This window comes from Emydura macquarii, unplaced genomic scaffold, assembly GCF_026122565.2.
Source record: "Emydura macquarii macquarii isolate MOO-44397 ecotype Brisbane River unplaced genomic scaffold, CSIRO-AGI_Emac_v2 contig_2422, whole genome shotgun sequence".
Taxonomy (NCBI): domain Eukaryota; kingdom Metazoa; phylum Chordata; order Testudines; family Chelidae; genus Emydura; species Emydura macquarii.
In genome coordinates, this window is record NW_027132559.1 from 30,608,254 (window position 1) to 30,631,917 (window position 23,664).

A 23,664-nucleotide genomic window follows, 5' to 3' on the forward strand; every position below is an offset into this window, starting at 1 on the left:
AAATAAAGTTGTAAAATGAAGAATTTGCTAGTATCCTTTCACTAAAAAGAGATATTACAAAGCATTTATGTCATCCCCTTGTATAACAATCCACACTTCAAAAATGTTAGTGGGAAGTATGAACATTACTCCGATGAGGCCTACTTCAATATGTGCAGCTGTAATAACGTTATACATATTCTGTATATATAAACACTATATACAATATACATATATTTTACATACTTAGTATATTCTGTACAATATACATATATTTTTATATGTCCTCAGTGCTGAAACAGGACCTTCAGAACAATTACATATTCCTCCAAATTATTTTATTTATTTATCCTTCTTTTACTGCTTTCAATTTTATATCCTTCACTAGAATATATTCTTAGAGCTCAGTCCTGCAAACACTTATGTACATGAGTAGTTTTACTCAGGTGAATAACACACTGAATATAAGGAGACTACTCACATAAACAAAATTACTCATATTCATGTTTGCAGAATCAAGCTTATAGATAGTGGAACTGAATGCTGGCCTTTTCCATGTAACAACACATGTATTGTTTTCCTGTTTCTAATGGTGCTTGAAATTAGCATGGATTTGTTTACTTTCTTGTTAATGCACCAGTGTTATCGATGATATCGTACAGCATAGGAAACATATGGCACTTGCTCCAACTCCCAAATCCCTGGGCAGAGCTCGAACACAACTCTGGGTTTTGTTAGTGAAATTCTGTGGCAGATGCCAGCAAAGCTTAAATATTGTTCTGGTTAGGTCTTACTTTCAAACTTGCAATTTAAAAAATAGTGTTTTTCATCTGTTGACTATAGGATGCTGAATTTAATTTTGTTTTTACATTGATACTCAGATTGTGAAAGATATTATCAAATCAGATCATTCAAATTTTAAAGCAGGTCAATTTTTGGAGCCTAAAATACTCACCAAAGTCTCTTAAATCTAAGAATATTATTATCCTTAAAACTAAATATCAAAGGCAAGGATTTTTCCCACCAGGTAGCCAGCTTGTCAATGCATTCTGATGCGAATTTGGTTTTTGTTGAGTGGGGAAAAAAAGTTTGCTCTGGAGTCTTCAAATATGCTGGCACTGCAGTGTGAGTTAAGACACCATTTGAAATGAATCTTTCTGGTTTCTATTCATACTGAGCTAGATCACAAATTTAAATTCTGTTATTATGAGCTACTTGTGAGGCATTTTTACCTTACCCATCATGCCCATTTATAGGCATTGTCTGCCTTACAGAAAATTACATTTATTACTCCCTCTTAATTAGGTGAAGAGCACTTTGCATCCACACACAAAAGTGCTTCATTTGATTGTCAGGGAGGCAGCAATCAGTACAATACATTTCAAAATGCTGCCGAGTTAATTTCTCAATCAAATGAGTGCCTATGTGGACTGGCACAACTGATGTAGCGTCAGTTCTGCAGCTATCATTCTTGGCAGCTGCCACAATTGATAGCTCCCTCACCTGGTGAACCTTCTTAGTTCACTAACTGGAAGTCTTCTCTTGGTCTCCCAACCCCATTTCCTTTAGTGATGTCCCTCACAGTACCCCACACCCTCCAAAATGTTCTCATCTACTGGCCATGATCCCCACCAACATTAGCTGGTGTTAAGTGGAAACATTCCTCTCTCCTCCACAGATAGCACTGACTGAGCCTGCAATCTCTCCTTTCTGCCATACATCACATACTCCAAACCCTACAGGAGACACGGAGGGGTTAGGAGAAGAATAGGGAGCTGACAGGTAACAAGCCACAAGGAAGACAGCACAATTGCCATTTCCACAGAGAGGGACCGTGTCTGGGGGTGTATTTATGAAGATCTGCGATGGGCATGGCTAAATGGAGGCAGAGATGGGACTCTCAGCCAGTGAACTGAAACCTTGTCTACGCACAAACTTACACCAGTTTAGATAAAGGTATATTTTAAAACTGATTTGCTAAACTAGCACAAAAGCACATGCAGATAGTCTTCAATTGGTTTAAGAATACCAGTTTAGCTTAAGTTGATTCTTTACAGACTTAAGCTAAATTGAAATAAGCCATTCTTAAGTAGAAAGAAGCATGTTCACAAAGGGTTTTGCACCAATTTAACTAAACTGGTTTTTAAACCCATTTAAGTGAAACTGGGGCAACAGTATATTGTAGACAGGCTGCAGGAGGTTTGCCAGATGAGACTGCTGTCAAAACTGACATCCTCTTCCTCTGAACAAATAGGTATAAGGCAGCACTTGTGTGGACACAAGGGAAAACCTTACTTCAACTGAGAGCAGCTAGTGTGCACCAACACAATCATTTCTGCTTCAGCTGATGCAAAACAATTATTTGAAGCAGAAACACCCAAGTCCTCTACTATAGACAAGCCCACATGTTAGTATATAAACACAGTATAGATACTGACAATGGCAGAGTAATATTATTAGTGACAATGGGCCCATTCACGCCCCCACTGAAATAAGTGGGAGTTTTACTAATAACTTCAAAAGAGGCAGGACTGGACCCTTATAATTAAGTAACTAAATGCAAAAACTGTGGTTAAAAAAGTACAAACATGGCAATGTAAGGGAATATCTATGGTGTATCTCATAAATGTACATAAACTGATTAATGAAGTCTGCTGTCTGTTATGGCACATAAAACTATTACTAGGTTGTTCAGATCCTGCGTCAAGTTTAATAAGCCATACATGAAAATGTAATTAGTGTACAAGTAACAGCAAAACACAGATAAAAGTTATTTGCTTCAAATGAACAAACCTTTTTAAGGTAACAGTTGTTATTGTTATTGTAGTTGCCTGAGGCTCCTTGAAAGTCATTCTCAGCTTTCTAAAATGGTTGACAACAAAAAATAAAAAAAAGAATTCTTCTGCACAGTAGCTGAATGAGAAGTTCTGTTATGAATTCTGACAGCAAAACCTCAATTCATATAGTCTTGATGATGGCTGAAATTCTCCCCTATACAATTAGGTCAGCAAAAGGCCTATTCACCATTTAAGTTCTATGGAAAACCAGGCACTTAAGTGATATATCAGCCTTTTGTTATCTCTCTATATCAGGATGGATTTCATTTGACATTATTCATTCAACGTTGCTGTACACGGCAGCAGATAACATAAAATCATCTTTAAAAACATGAATAGTAACTATATTGTATTTTTCTATCCTAAATGGAAAACATATTAATTCATATTGCTTAATGGCACTGATAATAAATAGAGTGGCCCTAACTCTCTTCTCACGTATATTGGGGGGAAAATCGGGACTAACCCCAGTGAAGTTGATGGAGTTAAGCCTTTGTCCACTGAACATAACTAAGATCATACTCAGGCTTAATCTTTTATTTATCTACAAGTCTCAAATAATGCCACCTTTTCATCAGTTTTTTCTGACAGCTTACACTCAGCTCATCACATGAAAAGCACCTGAAGTATACTGAAGTGGTGTCAACTACCACTTTCTCAACATTTCTAGTTACCACAATTGGAAACACTGGATTTGCTTAACAATTTATCCCCATTTTAAAACAATCTTTTGGTATTTAGATGCTAATGCACATAATGTAATAATATTTTGCTTCTTCATTGTAACTCATATCATTTTCTAAACTGATTCTCATGTTACTTTGAACACAGATAAAATAAGAATAAAAAATGAAAATCTATTCAGATAATGATTGATGGTAATGAAAAAAACTAACAATATTTTACGCAACTGTCAATAAAACACAAAAATACTTGTCCATATCAAATGGGTGGGCAGAAATTTGCAAGATTGCGAAACAGCTGGCATATCATCCACCGTGAAATACAGCTATTGCAGAGAAGGAATGTAACAGAATTGTCTGGTTATACCAAGAAGAACAGAAGACATTGAAAATGATTTAACTAGGCCGCAACTGTCTAGAAGTACCCAGCAGAAAAAAATGTACAGTGCAGGTAAATTCATGATCAATTTGATATCTACTGAGTAAAAGTTGGTAAACGTTAATTTCACCGAACACACGCAAACCGTTGACAAAATATTTCCATTGACAGTAACAGAAATCTACAGATATTCAAAGTAAGAAAAATGCTGCTTAAAAACTTATTAGAGTTTGATTTAAGCGTATCAACTTTGTATATCTTGACTTGTGATGCTGACAATTTGTGTTTAAATGGTAATAAAGATTTAATTTTTTTAATCTTAATGTCTACTGTCATTATATGTCTACTCTGCATTATATGTCTACTCTGCCCATAATTCCCCACAACTGTGAAAATTTAAATCTATAAAAATCTATAAAAATGAAAAAGCTTAAAACCCATAATTTTACATATATGTGAAAATTTAAATAGATTAAAAATAGAAAAAAAAGCTTAAAAATAAACATTGATATCCATCCAAGTTACAATAAAATAAAAATCAAATTCTGTCAACCCTAAAAAAACAACAGTGAGATGAGCAAATTTTGCACCAGGTCTACCTGAAAGAAGGCACCTCCAACAACACATTTTCTAACATCATTCTATGGCCATTAGTTCAGAATTGAGTCAAAGGAAATAGTGTCACCTACTGAATCCCCAACATTAACTGTGACCCAGGGACTTCTTGGTGACAACTGGCAGAGGGCACAGGGGTACTTAAGGGTTACAGGGATCCCCCGGGTCTTGTATCTATATACCAGTTCACCAGAGAGTCATGTAAGGTCTCTACTGAAAGCCTGAGTCACACTGGTCCTCGTAATCAGTGTGAAATGTATGTACAGACAATATGTAAGAAGTTATGTATATATACTGATAATGATTTCATAAGGTCTGTGGGTTGGAGCAGGTCACCAAAAGGTGAGAAACAGATTTCTTCAGACAACAGATGTTTATCAGAATCAGAGAAGTGTAAAACTGGAAGGGACCTCAGCAGGTCATCTAGTCCAGTCCCCTACACTCAAGGCAGGACTAAGTAATAACTAGACCAGACCTAATAAGTGTTTTTCTAACCTGTTCTTTAAAATCACCAATGATGGAGATTCCACAACCTCTCTAGGCAATTTGTTTCAGTGCTTAACTACCATGACAGTTAGGAAGTTTTCCCTAATGTCCAACCTAAACCGCACTTACTGCAATTTAAACCCATTGCTTTTTGTCTTACCCTCAGAGGAAGGGAGAGGGGCATTTTAAGTGGATTGCAAGGCTAAAGCCTATTGGCTTTAGAATGAGTATATGTGTACATTGTGGGTGTTGGGAGATGTAAACATGAGGACTCTGAATATGCATGTCAGTAAAGGCTGCACATGGTCTGGATTAATCTGCATTCTAATCCCCGAGGTCCATCATATACCCAAAAGGAAAAAATAGATTAGATGGAAGTTTCAAAACAACGCTTCTTATTAGTTCATTTACTAAAGACTGAGGACAATAAAGAACAATTGCCCTAATGCGTGTCTCTGCAGATCCTGTAATTAATTTTTTGGGGTAAGATAAAAAAATAATCATTTTTCCAGAGAGAGAATAATACTTCAGTGTATTAGCAAACCAACTTCCTTCCCTTAATATAGACACAGCAGACACCTCCACAAAAGAGCAATGCTTACAGAAGTGTCAATCAACTTGATGTTCACTCTCCTGGAACAAAAGGATTATTTTAAATACATGCTGAGAAACTTAGTAAGTGACTTTGTTCCTGAAGAAAGGCCTGTGGTAAAATCTGTAAAGAAGCAATTAGAGTTGGTGGAGGGATAGATAGTAGACCCACGTGTCTCTTTGACTGACTGTATAGAAAATCTAGACCAAATTTGGTCCTACGCTTCTGAGCTGTGCTAATGGGAGAAGGGCATTTAGGGGCCTTTTCCCTCCTGTGGAGAAGCAGGACAAGGTTCCTACCAGATGTTCAAGAGATTCATAGTCATATGCACCAGCCATTGTGCTGGCTAGCGCAAAACAGCCTCAGGCTGAAGCAATCTTAAAGATCTATATTCATTAAAAAACTTATGTACTTCACTGTGGGCATGGTTACATCTTTGAGCACTACAGGAATATATGTATTAGTAAAACATAGATGTATGTTTTTATAGGCATGGCAGAATAGATTTAGATTTCATATGACACTGGTTCCACTCACCATTATCTCAAAGCACATGAGAAAGAATTAAGTGGAAACTGAAAAGGGAACATTATGAAGTAATGAAGAGGAGGAACGCTAACAAGTATATTACCTCGTCATCATCTGCATCATATTGTGCATAATGCTGTTCCAGGAGCTCCCTCTGGCGACGCTCTTGTTCTAGGGTCTGGCTAATCAGCTGGGCAACCTCACTTACTTGTCCTGGTTTTTCTCGTCCAACTACAAACCTGCATAAAACATCATTAAACACGATTATTCTTCAGTCCTGTCTCAAGCTCCATTTGATTTTTGGTCAGAGCCACATGTATATTAGCTGTGCACAAGTTCTGATCTGGCTATGACCATATACAAAGACAGCTATGTAGACTATTCTTGCCAGAAAAGAAACAATATACAGCAGACATGGAGTGACCAGGCCATGAAATGACTGTGTTAAAAAAACCAAACCAAACCAAACCACACTCACAATGCCCTGAAGTCCAGACTCCAAATTCCCCCTCCACAGTGTGTGGAGTCCATGGATTTAGACCCAGAGCAGGGCACATTCATTACATATATACATCATTTCCAATGCAATAACTGCAGCACACTTCGTCCCATAAGTCTGCAAAAGACCAACCACATAGTAGCAGCATAAAGAGATTTCTGTGAGCTCATGGGGAGAGGAGAGCCTTTTATGATGAGATGACTGACTCTGTGGATGTGGGGAAAGCAATGGATGTGATATACCTTGACTTTAGCAAAGCTTTTGATATAGTTTCCCACAGTATTCTTATCAGCAAGTTTAAAAAGTATGGATAGGATGAATGGACTATAAGATGGATAGAAAGCTGGCTAGATCATCGGGCTCAACGGGTAGTGATCAACGGCTCGAGGTCTAATTGGCAGCCGGTAACAAGGAAAGTGCCCCAGGGGTTGGTGCTGTGGCCGGTTTTGTTCAACATCTTCATTAATGATCTGGAGAATGGGTTGGATTGCATCCTCAGCAAGTTTGCAGATGACACTAAGCTGGGGGGAGTGGTAGATAAGATGGAGGATAGGGATAGGATACAGAGTGACCTAGACAAATCGGAGGATTGGGCCAAAAAAATCTGATGAAATTCAAGGACAAGTGCAGAGTCCTGCACTGAGGATGGAAGAATCCCATGCACTGCTACAGACTGGGGACTGACTGGGTAGGCAGCAGTTCTGCAGAAAAGGACCTGTGGGTTACAGTAGACAAGCTGGATTTGAGTCAACAGTGTGCCCTTATTGCCATGAAGGCTAACGGCATATTGGGTTGCATTAGTAGGAGCACTGTCAGCAAATCCAGGGAAGTGATTGTTCCCCTCTGTTCAGCATTGGTGAGGCCACATTTGGAGTATTGTGTCCAGTTTGAGCCCCCCACTACATAAAGGATGTGGATAAATTAGAAAGAATCCAGCAGAGGACAACAACAATTATTAGATTAGTGGGCTGGAGCACAAGACTTATGAGGAGAGGCTGAGGGAACTAGGCTTGTTCAGTCTGCAGAAAAGAAGAATGAGGGGGGGATTTGATAGCAGCCTTTAACTACCTGAAAGGGGATTCCAGGGAGGATGGAGCTAGATGACAGAACTAGAAGCAGTAGTAGATGACAGAACTAGAAGCAATGGTCTCAAGTTGCAGTGGGGGAGGTCTAGGTTGGATATTAGGAAAAACTTTTTCACTAAGAGGGTGGTGAAGAACTGGAATGGGTTACCTAGGGAGGTGGTGGAATCTCCATCCTTAGAGGTTTTTAAGGTGCAGCTTGACAAAGCCCTGGCTGGGATGCTTTAGTTGCAGTTGGTCCTGCTTTGAGCAGGGGGTTGGAGTAAATGACCTCTCAAAGTCCCTTCCAACCATATCTTCTATGATTCTCTGAGTGTGCTACAGAGCTACTGTTCTTCCTCCTCTGCCTGGAGGGCATTTCCATCTTGTTATACACACTTTTGCAGCCCCTCCCCTACCCCCACTACAGTGGAGAAACTATCTCTATGTTTTTGTCCAATGAGTTTGGCTTCTGATTTTCATCTTTTCCCATGGATATATCTATAGAGGATACTAATGATATTTTCCTAATTTTAAACTGCATTTACATTTTCTTGTTATTTCATGAAATTCTGTCACTACACTATTCTCCCAAAGTTTGTTATTGCTGCAGGTTGGAAACTTATTCCCTGTTGGCATTTCCCTTTCTTTGGTTGAAACCCACTGCTTTCAGATCTAGTTTTCAGCAGTTACATCTTAGGATCAGCTTTGGTTGTAACACAGATTTTTTTCAGTACATTGGATGTACTGTAATTCGATTTCCGGTGTACTACAGTAGTAAAGACAGGTATTCATACTATAATACCAATGCTATAAACTGGTGAGATACACTTAAGAGTTTAAATGAGTCAAAGTTAGAAGAGTATTTTTTTAACGTGCTAGAAAGAGGATTAGCTGCTTGCAGATGAAAAACATTACTCAGAGCTGTAAAGCAAAATCAGGCCACGGAGACATTCCATATGGTGAATTAGCTGTTTCCTGAACATTTAGAGCAAATGATGAATATATATAAGACTTTGGAGCATGTACTATATTCTATGTAAAAGGAAAAAATTGATTTGTATTAGATGGCACTATGCATTCTTGAAAGTCATTTGGGATTTGGCATCTTTGTAAGACTAGTTCCCATGAGTAGATGAACCCGAGCCTATTCCATGTGCCAACTAATCTGTCAGACCATGGTGGATAAAAATCATTGATTTTTTTTTTTAAATCTGATTTTTTAAAATTTAAATTGGATTTTTGTATTTAAATTAAATATAGCATTAAAAAAACTATTTAAAATTATTTTGAAATTGACAACCTATGTTAAGGCCTACACTTATTATAATCTATCAAAATCATTTAAATTAAATGCATCAAATAATATTAAGCAGTACATATTTGATGCCAAGTTTTAAAAGAAGTCAACCCACTGAACTGGTGGAAGTCATGGACTAAAGCTCCAGAGTTTGCTGAAGTGCTAAACCAGCTTTTGACAGCAGTCGCCTCTTTTGCAGGTGCAGAAAGTGTATTTTCTTCATTTCAGTTTATTCAACTAGTTTAATTCAATGACTAGTCCAGCCAAAGTTGAAAAAGCAGGAAAATTTCCTCCTCAAATCTAGGAATGCAAACTAGGTGTGAGAGGGCAAGATCTGCTAGTTCTAAAATCTTAAATGACATGATGATCAGAAACAATCAGTTCAATTAATTAACTACAAGTCATACTTCCTTTGTTTAAGTGCAAAACATGTTTTGAAAGCTTTTCTGATGTATCCAGCACTTTTTAAGTACCTTTATTTAACAAAAATGTTAAAATATGTAAAATATGTTTTGTGCATTTTAATCAAATTTGAATTTTCATCCAAATAGACTTTGGCAAAAATCACAAGTAAAAACTCAATCACCATCTAGTAAACAATGCATCAATCACGCTTTTCTAACACATTAAAAATGTAACTATTAAGAATCTGAACAAACGTAAATTAAGCTAAATAACTGCTTAAATAAATATGTACAATATAGTGTATCCCCAGGGTTAGCTAAAAAAAGCATCACATTTAGTATAAAGGGTCAAGTTGCAAATATGTTTCAATGGTTACCAACTAATGAGAATCAACCTATGTTTAGAAAATAACTAAAAAGTACAAATGCAATACACAATTAAAGTGTATGCTTTAAATTGAGGTTTCTTGCTTGTTTATTTAAATCATGCTTAAAATTGGTTTAAATCAGAGTGATTTAAATTGCCAATCTATTGTGTGTCAGACTACCCATGAAGTCATAGATTAGAAGAAAGGAATAAAATTTGATGATAAATTGCACACCACAGAAGCAGAGTAGCCCAGGATGACTTCCAAAGGGGAAAGAAAGGTGACTAAAGTGATCCCATATGAAATGATGAGTCCAAGCTAGAGAACAAAACAAACCATTCACAAAGAACATAGTTAGCTTGTTTAATGTTAACAAAAAACATAGGGGTAATGAGAACACAAATCAGCATTTTAACTTTCGTTAAACCAGTTCTCAAACTGGCACTCGGATCTTTCTGTCGCTAAATCTGGCATTGTGACTTCACCATGACTGAGGGAAAAAATGACCTCCTTGTGGCCTCTCTGCCCTATCCATTCCACATACTGACACAGCATCAACTACAACCCGGTCCTGTCTCTTCTGATCTATAGTTTTAGGGCCTACTACTATTCCACATGAATAAAATGGCCAAACTCTCACTCATCAATGGAAGCAGGTGGGTCCTTAACATGGCTGTTGTAAGTAAAGATGGAGACCATCCATGTTTATCATGCATTCTTCTGTCCTATGAAGCAACAAATGAAGGGACAATATAGCAAAAATTAATTCTAGTTTAAACTAACTATCTTAACCAAGCTTTTACTAGATGGATATCATTAAGACATCTGTGATATGTATACATGTGATGATAATACCCATAAGATAAATTGTGGACCCATGCAATATAGAGCATTTATCATGAACCTCACTGCTCTTTGCCCTGTAATCTCCTTCCTTTGGGACATAAAACCTCATGATAGCTTTACACAGCCATTTTGTACATTGTTCGAAGGCCTAGCACGTGCAATATGCAGTCTTGCATCAGCAACAAATTTAAAGTCTGATATCTCATTACTTCTTGAAGCTAAAAATGGGAGATTTTTCACCACTGAAATGGGGAGACTTTTAGGTTTCCAACTGGAAAGCCCTTGCTTCTAGACCAGGAAGGGTCCTATAATACTAGATTTGAATGTCCTGACATTTTTATGAAGGCAGGCTATTTTAGGTTATTGTTAGAGATTTTAAAATATATTTTTTCCTCTCCTTTCAAAGGTTCTCATGGTTTATTGTTATATTATTTTCAGGGTTTGAAACAGACAACAGAAGTCTGCTCAATGATACATAAAGGTCTTAGAGTGTATACATAAATAAAACCCTCAAACAATGACATCAAAGCATCTACCAGGTATTTTCCAAAACAGGGATAGAGCAAGTACTCTATATTCCTACAAATTAAACAGGGGTTTAAGTAGGTTATCTGCTACCATAGATAGACTGAGAATGTGTCAGAAAATAAATATATAGCAGTGTTAAATGTTTTTTTCTTGAAACAATATTGTAAATTTCAAAAACAAATGTTCAGTTTTTAATTACTACAGTTTTCACAACACAAGCTAAACAAACTAAGGATATTTTATACCAGTTGCCTTGTTACATTCCCAGTTTTAAAATATTTGCTTAAATGCAATAAAATAAAGATATTTTTATAACGTAAAACAAACAAGGTCTCAGAAAAATAATAAATATCACTCATGAAATAATGTTTTTGATGTACAAAGCTTTAATTATCAATAAATGCTTCTACGGAGAGAGTTTTTAAAATGTTTAATTAAATATCCAAACTTAGTCCAGTTCTAAATATGAAGATAGAAAATTTCATGACCAGTAATTTTAAATGTGAAATAAAGAGGCAGAAGGTTGTGAATCATTGCCCAGAAAATTAGTCATTGAGGCATAATGTGCATACTTAAATAAAAGTGACTAAATATATATTTTCCATCACTGGTTCGCTAGAATTAGGCAGTGTATTTTAGAACTGACAAGTTAGTCTTAAGGGTCAAAAGTGTAAAATCTATGTGCCACAGCATCTTTAAGAAGCTTTTTATACAGAGCCCTGTTTCTGGATGTAAGATAAATCAGAGTTTAACCTTTTAAGCTTTTTTGAGACACCATGATAATAATAATTGTCTCAAATATAAAAACAGAAATTATACTTATTATAAAATATAATAAAACACAGCAGCAATATGAAGTATTACTACAGATCACTGTTATATACTAAACATCTGGGCCATGTTCTAATGTGGGTACTTTTGTTGTTGAAAATTGTTTCTGGTGTTCACAAAGAGCCAGAACAGCACAAACAGCGGTACATCGGCCAAATGCATGGCATGAACTGACTTTGATATTAACAGTGACGCATCTTACTTGGTGACTAGATGTGAAATACTCTCCTAAAAGGCACTGATAAAATAAACAGGTCTGAAGATTGGAATTCAATTAATATCTGTCTCTACCCTTGGACTTGGGGAAATAGAAAATAGGGGAGAATTAAAAATCCTTGAGGGCAAATCTTAAGGGTGAAATGAAAGATCTATAGGAGATAGAGCCACACCATTCTACCCCAGCTCCCACTGGGAAGACTCGGTGTGTAAAGTTAAGCATGTGCACAAGTCATTTCAGGATCAGGGTTTTTGTTTGTAAAACAGGGTGAAATAAAGAGTCTATTTTATTTAAAACTACTCAGTAAGCTACATCTAATTTACTGAACAGTTCATTAGTGTTTTCAGATTCATTTTGAGTTATTTTAGTTTTAAAAAACCCTCAAAAAAACCTCCTGCAGAATCATGGAGGTTTAAGAAAGGATTTCACTGAATATAGCAGCAATTCAACAGATTACCTTCACCCCACAGGTACTTTTGATCATACTTAATACTTTATTTCCTGAACCTTTTTCAACTTGAAGTAGAAGGGTTACGCAGTGATCTGTACATTGAAGTAACATAGAGAAAACCAGCTGATTTCAGTGAAGTTGTGTGGGTATAAGACAGCAGAATTTGGCCCACTGTTTCAGTCTGCCTCTCTGCAGACCTAGGAAGACAGCATTGCCTCAGAACATATTTATAAATTTTTTCCCTAATCCATGGGAGCTAAAAACTTCATTTTTTAAAAGTAAGTGCCCAACACATGTAGAGACACACTAGAAATCCATGCTACAGGATGGATTTCTGGTGACTCTAGTTATTCTTTGTGAACTACATCTCGTCAAGCACAGCAAAAGTATTTGTCCTAAACTAAGACTAACTGCGTAAGTTGAAGTATTTGGTTTAAATAAGGGACAAAATAAGGGACACAGCATTATTTTAAAAGAGAAAGCACAATGTTTACAGTCACATGACTCAAAAAGAGCAAAGGGATTTCTTTTTTAATTTTCCAAAATAATTCACCTTTGGGCTTTGAACAAGAATGACATATATAGGGGGTTATACTCGACTGGAGCAGTTTAAAATGTAGAAGCCAAGTCTTTGTTCTCACAGTCTCTTTATTATGTCAATTACATTTTTCTGGAAGCAATATTGAAGAATCTATTCTAGGTCACTAACTTCCATTGTCATGACCATTCAAAAATGCTCATAAAGCTCAAACAGGGAAAAATATCACTAAATATCAGCATTATACTAGCTTTCTGAAAAAGTAGTGACCAAATTATTGGTGAGAATTAAGGAAATAGTTTCAGTTTTACTCCTTTCATAAATGTCTTTCCATGTGACTGATCAAGTATAAATCCCAATGCAAAGACTAAAATGCATTTTGCTAAACTACTTAGAAAAAAGCAGTGTATAATGCTGTGAGCTGTAAGAGGAAGGACTGTTGGAGACACACATAGAACTATGTATGTGCAGCATTCCAGAGAGAACACATGTATATGCAGTATGGGCTATAGTATTGATGTGAAAAGCAAGCTGTGTACATTAAAGGTCAGGTTGGTTAGTTCACATGCTGTCATTTGGAGGCCAAAAAGTGCTCATTAAAGCAATTATGTAAAATTAATTAAGTCAACGCTGCAACATATACAGTAATAAAAGAACTTTAATTCCATTTGTGATCTCTCCTGCCAGAGGTTGGAATGTAGAGTTGCTACAGAGACATCTTTAATAGATAGCATTTTCTCACCAATCTGTCTCCAATTTGCAGGAGTTTTGTGTAGCTTTCTCTCATTTCCTCCTGAAAAGGAGGGGGTTGTAGATCACTTGCATGGTGCATGGACCACTTGTGATCCCTGGCAGCATGAGAGGCAGAAGGTAGGAATCAGTTATGGTACCTAATCTCTTTACCTCCATGCCGGTCTCAAGTTCTCAACCTTTCCCACTCCTCCCCACACAGTGATGTGAACCACTAATGGCAGCTGCTAAGGGAGTGATAATGCTCGAAGTATAGGGAGACAGACCCTCTCTATACTTACAGCAGGCAGGCACAAGTAGCTGTGGAAAGGAGAGGGATCCTGTGCCAGAGGATCCTTGTAAGCGCTAAGGCTGTGTAGGCTGTGTGGTACAGAGTGAAAGGATGTCCATGAAAGAGAGTGGGGATGAGAGATCGTTTTCAACCTCACTGGTGTGTCACAGAAGCTGTAACAGGAGACAGGTTCTGCCATGAAATAGAATTTTTCCCTCTACAACCCGGCCAGGGCCTAATCAGCACTTCAGTGTGATGTCTACGGCACAGACTACATGATGGAACTTGGCAAGTCTTCTCAGCCTCCTGATTTCAAGCAGCCTGGCCAATTACATTTCACATATTTCTGGGCTTCCGTGTGAGATGGACCGTGGAGTACTGGACATGCAGACTAGAGGAGACAGTTTTCCTAAATGAAGAAAGATCAGAGAAGGAGTTCGACCAAATTCTACCCTATCTCGACCCCTCAGCAGATACCTGCATGGGTAGGAAAGGATGCTAATGGCATAAGCATTATGCAAGTGTGTTTGTATATTCTTATAATATATGTTCATTGAAATATGTTTATTATTTTTTAAAATCTTCTTTACCCAGTTGTGACACGGATGTGTTCGATCAGTCTTTCTGTGGAAACTCAGTATCTTAAGTTTATAAATAGCAACCATGTAAAAACTCAAACCTCTCTCTGATAAATGAGACCTGTAAGATGCCAACAATCTTTGTGTATGTACACTTCACATGGTGAGCAGAACAGCAACAAAGAAATATCAGTACAATACATTATTTTATGACAAACAGGTCTGTATGGCAACCTGTCACATTATAATTCAATCCATGATACAAGGACCTAGGGAAAGCTGTACAAGGATTCCCTTGTGTTTTCTCCTTCCTACCAAATCTGCTGTTTTCCATGGAAGTGGGCAATTTGGCCCATAGTATATTGAATAATAATTAAATATGTGGATACTATTCCATGTACTTTAACATGCTTTATGTGCATATTTTATTTCGCTCTACTTACATTTTTGTACAACCCATCAAGTGCCACAATAGCTATAAACATACAGGATATTATATTATTATTAATTGAGGCAGCATCTCCAGAAGCCCTAAGTGTTGTGGAAAAACAAAGGAAGACACTATTCCCCAAAAGATTACAGTCTAACACCTTGATCTTGCCAAGACCTAGGACAGTGGTTAAATTTACAGTGAAATCAACAGGACTACTCACAGAGGTATGTGTGACAGAATCAAGAAAGGTTCTTCAGCCAAGAAGACTGTTCCACTCAACTCTCTTAATGGAGACATTATCCAGAAGCAAACAGATGTAATGCTGGGTGGAGCACTACCACAAACTCTATTCATGTGAAACTACTGTTTCTGAAGCAGCAATAAATATGATCCCCAGGCTCCAGACCATTGAAGAGCTTCATATAGAACCATCTATAGCATGACAAAGCAATCACCTTCCTAGCACCAGGAAAGTTTGCAAGAAGAGATAGAATTCCATCTGAATTACTGAAAGGAGGACAACAGGTAGTGCTTAAATACCTGCACAATGTCTTGTTTGCCTGCTGAATGGAAGGAGCAGTACAACAAGACAAATTATGCCAACATCATAATGTATAAAATAAAGGAAAGCAGAGTGATTGCAACAACTACAGAGGAATTTCTCTCCTTAGTGTTGCTGATAAGACATTCACATGGGTCATTTTTAAAAGACTGCAAGCTCCACAGAGTCAGTGTAGCTTCTGTTCCCGTAAGTCTACTATCAATATCATCTTTGCACTACGGCAACTTGTAAGAAAAGAGTCAAGAACAAGGAAAATCCTTCTAACTTGGCCTTCACAGAGCTTCACAGATCACAAAATCTTTTGACCTGGTCACCAGAAAGGGCCTTTTTCAAATGCTAGAGAGAAGTGGTTGCCCCTCAATTCTCCTCAGGCTGATTCAATCATTTCACAACATCATGAAGGCTACAGTCCATTATGATGATCAATCTGACAGCTTTGATATCTGCAATGGATTTCAAAGATAAGGATGTGTTTTGGCACCAATACTCTTTGGCATATTCCTCCTTCTGCTGCTTCATCATGCTTTCTCATCTAGCATCAGGGATGCAAATCTCCATACACGATCAGATGGAAAACTCTTCAACATTACCTGTCTGTAATGTTTTCGGGTTCAACCCAGACTAGCGAGAGGTGATGCCACCACTTTTCCTGTAACCTTGAATGCCTTAAAATGCTCTGCCACTATAGCTTTCTATCTGGATGCTCCCAGCCAGCATACAAGCATGCACGGAGAGTCTGTATGTTGAGCAGTCCTGCTTCAGCAACTCTGACTCTAGTAGCCTGTTTGTTAGATCACAGCTCCACATTGGTCCCCACCAACCTTAGTTACTACTTGCATGATGACCCCAATACATCCCCAGTCCCAAATTTTCCCCAAATCATCCGTCCTGAAGTGTCCAGCCCTCTCCTGGAACACTCAGAGATTTAATAAAGTAAAACCACAGCTTAGCACTTTAACTGGAGTTAACAATCCTTTCAATTCAAACAAAACTCTGAGTTGGATTATAGTAAAAATAAAACAAGTTTATTAACAAAAGTACCCACATTAAGTGATACCAACTAAAAGAGATAAAGACAAAATGGTTACGAGCAAATAAAAGTAAAATACTCTTCTAGTGGCTAAGACTTAACTCAAACAAGCTACAGCCTTGGTTCAAGGTAGATTTCTTAACAATCCTTTTTCCCCAATCACGCTGACTCTCAGTCAGAACCTTCCACAAAAGTGTAAGGGGCTGGCTTTCCTTGCCCTTGTAGGTCAAAGATCTTTGTCTAAGCAGGTTTCTCACCCATATTCAGTTCCCCTCATCTTCAGCCTCCTTGGTTGAAGGACCCTCTTTCACAGCTTTGAAGAGCTTGGGCCCCTTGTGTCTGTCCATTGACGGATGCCAGGATGGCTTTTTCTTTCTCCTTTTATCTTCCCAAACTCACTGATTTGTCCCCAGACTCAGGATGACCTCATGCTGTTCTTCACTTTCTGTGGACTTCCCATCCCCCTGATGATTTGTATGTAAATGGGGATTCCATTGTTTTTGGTCAAACCTTGCTTAATTTCTTTGGAGACATGTAGATAGCTGCTTTCCTGCGGTCAAGGAGAAAATTGGTTTCTCCCTTTGTTTGGTCACAGACTTTAAACTATAATATCAGTGAGCATTCATAATGCCTCATATAGTATTAATACACATATTTCCCAATTATATTAATCACCAGTCTGTCATTAGCTTTCATAAAAGATCTTACTTGATACATTTTTATAGGATAGCAATATTTTATTACTTATCTTTGCATTCCAGTAAACCACTAAAATGTATTCTCAGATAAAGTTCCTTTTTTCCTTCTGAGAAGAGACACCATGTGGCCAGGAGAAGACTTAATGCTTGTTCCTCTCCCGCTGGTGATAGTTGAGTCATTACCTCCTCCTCTTGCTAGCTCGATGGCTTTATTTACCTTTTTGTGTAAATGTACCTTCATTGTCTCTACCTGATGACGAGGCTGACCAGCCAAGCAAATACACATTCCATTGTCTAGGGCAGTCTGGCTTATACATTGCTTGCCAAACGTATTTTGAGAACATGGTTTTAACACATAACCATCTCTTAGTACACACCTTGAAGATAAATATGCAATAATACTAATGATCAGTGATTTATTAGTTTTCTAATGATATATCACATGCCATCTTTTGGGTATATATCATGATAACAGTGTGTTAGGGTACTGAGTATGTCAGACCTGTCACAAGTTGCTGACATAGAACAGCAAACCATCAGTGGGCCTCTGTGTCATAACATCTGACAGCAAAAAGCAAAGTCAAACACACGCTGATAAGAGAACTTCCATTCACTGATGATGCAATGCTTGTTGCAAATAGTGAATAAGGGCTTCAGCAATTTTTTCAATAGCTTTGCACTAGCTAGTGTTGAATGTAGACTAACTATCAGTCTAAAGATGACAATAATTATAGCACAAAGTGTGTCGACAACACCAGGGTTTCAATAGCTAACACCATGCTACAAGTTGTACACAAGTTCTGCTATCTAGGATCAACTGTATCAGATAAGTTATCTCCAGATGATGAGCTTAATTTTCACATCAGAAAGGCAATGACCACATTAGGCCAACTGATCAAGCATGTTGTGGATAACAGGAAACAAACCTTGAACAAGACAATTCGGGTCTACTAGTCATGCATTTGAGCATGCTGCTTTATTGTGATGAGACCTGAACCACCTACAGCAGGCATGAAGGAAAGTTAAACACATTTCGCCCCTGTTGTCTTCACCGTATTCTAAATATCAAAAGGGAAACCAAAGTTCCTGACACCAAAGTGCCTGAGAAAACAAAATTACCAAGTCTAATCACATTCTCAAACACAAACATCTCCGTTTGCTTGGTCATCTGCACTGGATGGATGCATTCTAAAAGATTCCCTGTACAGAGTACATGTGGATGCTCTAAGGCCACTGGGTCAACCTAGGCTCAAGCTCAAGGACATTTGTGAGAGTGACTTGAAATCTGTCAACACTGACACTGACAGCTGGGAAGATGCTGCTAGCGATAGGCAACACTGGATGGCTGTGCTTTGCCAGGGAGTCAAAGAGGCTGAAGGGAGGTGGTTGAGAGTGATGAGGAAAGCGAAGGGAGTGAAGAAGAAGCTGCATGAGGCCTCAAGTACTTGTAGTGCACCAGCTTCATCCTCTGGCCCCAAGCCTTATGCCTGCACTATTTGTGACAAGGACTATCGCTACAGAATTGGACTGCTGCAGCACAACACACAGTAACAGAATTGCTTTGTCCCTTCACAATTACCTTTTCAGACGGATGGTTGCCACCAACTTCCAGTTCCTACAGTTAAATCTATGTGGAAGCCTTTGCAGGATTGGGACCCAATTAATGTAGCTACAATTGCATATGTTACACAGAAAACTAATACTCTCTTGCAACCAAACTACAATTTTTACAATATTTATTTTCCTAAATAAACCATTAAATATAAACCGTAAGAAAAAAACAGCACTCTGCATGTTTGCACAGTCTACATTGTCAATGCCAAAGCTAACATCTTCCTCAAATGTTACTTGAGAATCAGTTGGAAAAGTCTTACTGTCATATGACTATAGCAGATACCCAACACTGCAATTAGAAAGGGCTGACTTTTTTCCATTGAAACCTGTAGTTCTGTCATTGAGTTCAACAAGAATAGGGACAGGACCCAAATCATATAAAATACAGATCAGGTCTATCCTCTGTGCAGCGAATTTTGGGAACTGCAATTAACCAAAGGCAGTTACAGACCATATTAGTTTACAATACACCTTTTTTTTTTTTTTGGTTTATTGATTTGCCAATGTTAAATATTTATTGACATTAACAGGTAGTTTAACAGAGTACGAGTGTATGTATTCCTTTTATAAAATTGGTAGAACAGTTTAACGGTTAGAGAATTTACATTATTGTATTATGGCTATTACAAGCATTTTACATTCTTGCATTATGAAATTACATCTTGTATTAAGAATTTTACTCAGTGAATTTTACACTATTTTCTAGGCTGTTCGCTATTTTACTGACACTTGCAACAATCCCTTTTAATTAACAGGAGATCATCAAATGAACTTATAACAAGGAAGTAGACAAACTATTAGATATGGGAATACACCCAGAGCAAGTATGGGGGATGGGGTGGCTCAGTGAATTAGTATTGGAATAGTGTTGGTAATCATTCTTCTTGGGGTTTCCATCTGACTGACACCTATTTGGTGGCCTATGTGAACAATGGGTCAGAGCCCAATTTAAATCCTTTGAAAGCAATCAAGTTTTACCAAATTACACCAAAAGAGGATCTGACCCTATCTGTGACTTCAGTCCAAGTCTTAATGATCAGGTGGTCACATCACAAAAAATTAAGACCATCATTTGCACCATTGCTGGGATTCCCTCCCAGCAGATGTGCCACAGGTTCAAAGGGCATGGAGCCCTCTCCCTTTCCATTCTCTTGTGTTGCCCCACCTGCAGAAATTGACACTCCTAATGGAAGTAACTAGATCATCTGAAATGTTTAGTATCATCAGCGTGTTCTTCCTCAAATATAGTTACTCACCTGACATTTCCTTTGGTGTTTCTGAGAACCGTTGCAGCAAAATTCTGTGTAACGCCAACCAGACTGATTCCATCCACTTCTACGATTTGGTCATTTACTTGGATCCTTTCAGAAAAACACATAAAATCCCTAAATTACTCATCAAAACATAAAAGGAAGCAATAACTGGATTTTTAAAAGGTGTTCGGCATTTCACCAACTTAAAACAAATTGAGGTAAATACCATATACATACATTATGCAGCATATTTGGTATGTGATATGGACTCCAGTTCAGGAAAGGACTGACTTTAGTGGGACACAAACACATGCTTAAATGCATGCCTGAAATGAGGCAAAGTATGCTTGGCTATTTAGTATTGCTGAGTACTGGAAGCAACAGCAAGAAAAGAACCCCCAAAATTATGTCATTTCCTGTGTACAGATACCTCATAATTACAACCTTAGACAATTTTAGTATTATGACTAATTATATTCCTCTATCCTCCATGTCAGTACTACTGCATGTAATCACAGGAAAAACAAATTGCCGAGTCTGGAACATTACAAAACTAAACTCAGACCTGGTCCAGACTTAAAGTGATCTAACGACATCACTCAGGGCTGTGTCCTGGAGTTCGGTCAACCTAGCCCAGAGTGTAGACAAAGCTAAGTTGATGGAAGAATTAGTCCGTCGACCTGGCTACCAGCTCTTGGAGAAGTGAAGTAACTATTGATGGAAAAATCCCTTCCATTGATGTAGGGAGAGACAACGTTACGGTGCTACAGCGGCATAGCTGAAGCATTGGACCTGTGCTGCTGTACTGTAGACATATCCAGGGCCCCCAAATGGGGGGGAAGGGTACACTTTTCCAGGGCCCAGAAGCCCTGCAAACCCTGTGGGTATGTGTGTGGGAGGGGGCCCGTGTTACAAACTTGTACTGGGCCCAAAAAATTTATGCTTGGGCCCTGGACATACATTGAGATACCTGAATAATAATTTATGCATTGTCCTTTTCTAAACAATCATGAAGAACAATGTAAACAGCAGTTCTGGTATTTCATGCTACTTGAAAACTGAGCACTCTTTAGAGCAGCAGCATATTTCAGCAATCTATCATGTATCTAAAGGGCAACTGCTCATAGATTATGCCTATATTTCAGATAAAGTAGATTAGGCTTTAAATTTACCCTTTAATACGTCTGATCTTGCATTCCCTGCATACCAGGAATTCTCAGTGACTCTGAAGGGACTCGTGGGGGTACAAAGAATGAAGAATAAAGCCTTACATTGTTTTACCAGGAGAAGAATCTCCTACATTTTAAACATCTATTTATAATACAATCTATTGCTCCATGAGGCAAAACTAAAAACATTTTTAGAAAAAGGAAAGAAAAAAAAAGTAATTGCTACTTTTTGTGTTCTGCAGTACACAGTTGTAATCAAATAGCAGGGATAGCGTCACTGTTGATTAAAGGTATGTGGAATGAAGAGAGCCATTTTCAAATTCAGCTCTGGTAGAAACATACACATTCCTACAGTTTCCAAATGAAAAGGGATATCAAAATAGTAAAGGAAACACATTTTCAAGCATTTATATGTGAACTATTATACCAAATAATACAAATTTAAAAGGAACCAACAAAAATAGAGCAGATGAAAGTTTCTTGTTTTAAGTCAAGATATTTAAAAATGGCACTTTTTCCTGACTATAAATACCGAATAATGGAAGTTTTCCACAGAACCACATGCTCTGGGAATGCAAATTAGAAACCATATTTTAATAAGGAGTACTAAAAATAATTTCACTCTCAGTTTTGGCATAACACCTCACATGTCTACATGAATTTTGAATAACATCACCCAGTTTTTGAACTCTATTTCTGAGCATAAATGGCTCCTTAGAGCTATTTAGGCAGCTTCAAAGCTCACGTTGTCACTTTGGACCAGCATGGACCAATGGATTATTTCCCTTCTGGATACAGCAAACTTTGAAAAAATTACTTTTGTGAGAACCTACAACCTGCATCTTTGCAACCCCACCAGGCATCCCCTTTTCAGAACTGTACATCAATTTGAAATGAAACATTTTTATACATGTAACTGTTGTTTTTACATTGAACATACTTCAATAATATAAAAAGATTGACAGGTTATATGTTTCTATATGCCCATTAGCCCACTCTGGTTATCACTTCCTCTCTGTATTTCTTTGCTGCTTACTAATTTATTTCCATCTCCTATTTTAAGCTTCTTGGTCCTCCAAACATGCAATATGTACCATCCAAAAGGACATTTCCTATATTATATCAAGTATGTATTCCTATATATGTAAGAGTAATCACATTTATTTGAATCATGTCTTTTTCTATGTTTTGAAAGAATCCTAGACACTGCAGACAACTACCAAAATAAGCAATAATAATAAATAATGTTTTCTATGTAATTGGAAACTGATTTTCAGTAAATGGAATTCTTTCCGCTCTCTTTATCCATCTGGGATCTTGAAGATATAAGTGTCAAGATGATTTTGTCAAGTTTGTATTAGATGGCAGACAAAGGTCATTGTCTACAAAATCATCATTAAGTGACAAAGGAGCAGGAGGAAAAATTTAGTCTTAAAACCTTTTTTGAAATAGCAGAATCAACAGGATTCTTCTTTCTACATATTAAAGGAATTTTTATGAAGATGAAGGATGTTTATTCATTTATAAACTATTACACCAATTACAATTAATTTCCAGATAATTCAAATTTTTCCCCATTTGCTTCTTCCTCAGTTCTTTCCTGAGTCGTTCTTAGAGATGTGTTGGATGGTTTGCCACCAGTCTGAACAACATGTTACTTCTCACCAGCTCTAAGTAAGGTAGATCTCTTCAGACCTAACTAATATATATATATAATATAAACAAATTAAGTTTCAAATTGGAGGTTTATGGGTGACAAAGACTTAAAAAGAAAAAGCTTAACAGTATTTTATTATTAATGAAATTGGTGGTTTCTCTGACAATTATTTTCTACGAGCCAGTCCTTCAAGGTTAACTTACAGGGAACACCAGTTATTCACCCATATTCAGTAATTTAAGTTGCTAGAAAAACTTGCATAATTGTTACTTAATATCAGAAAGGGTTGCAGAATTAGATCCTAAAATGTGAATTAAAATTTTGCAGAGATATAATTTAGTATATGTTTCAAGTTGTGAACTATTGCACATTCCTCAGCAGTTGTGCTCAGGTACATTTAGTATTAGAAGAATATTTTCAAATGACCCATCATCCACTATACCTGTCCTGTCCTTAAACTGGGAGTTTATCTATACAAAGTAGCTAGCCACCTTATCATATATGATA

General features: G+C 37.4%; 1 protein-coding gene across 3 annotated transcripts in view; it reads right to left on the minus strand.

Annotated features, from left to right (window-relative positions):
- Positions 1-23,664, minus strand: part of PPP1R9A (protein phosphatase 1 regulatory subunit 9A) — a 206,017-nt gene that overhangs the window by 48,530 nt on the left and 133,823 nt on the right. For all 3 annotated transcript variants that reach the window (XM_067562172.1, XM_067562171.1, XM_067562170.1), the window contains exons 5-6: positions 20,335-20,439; positions 6,203-6,338 (exon numbers count right to left, since the gene is read on the minus strand). In XM_067562172.1, the coding sequence (XP_067418273.1) occupies positions 6,203-6,338; positions 20,335-20,439 (241 nt within the window). The remainder of the gene's footprint in view (positions 1-6,202; positions 6,339-20,334; positions 20,440-23,664) is intronic.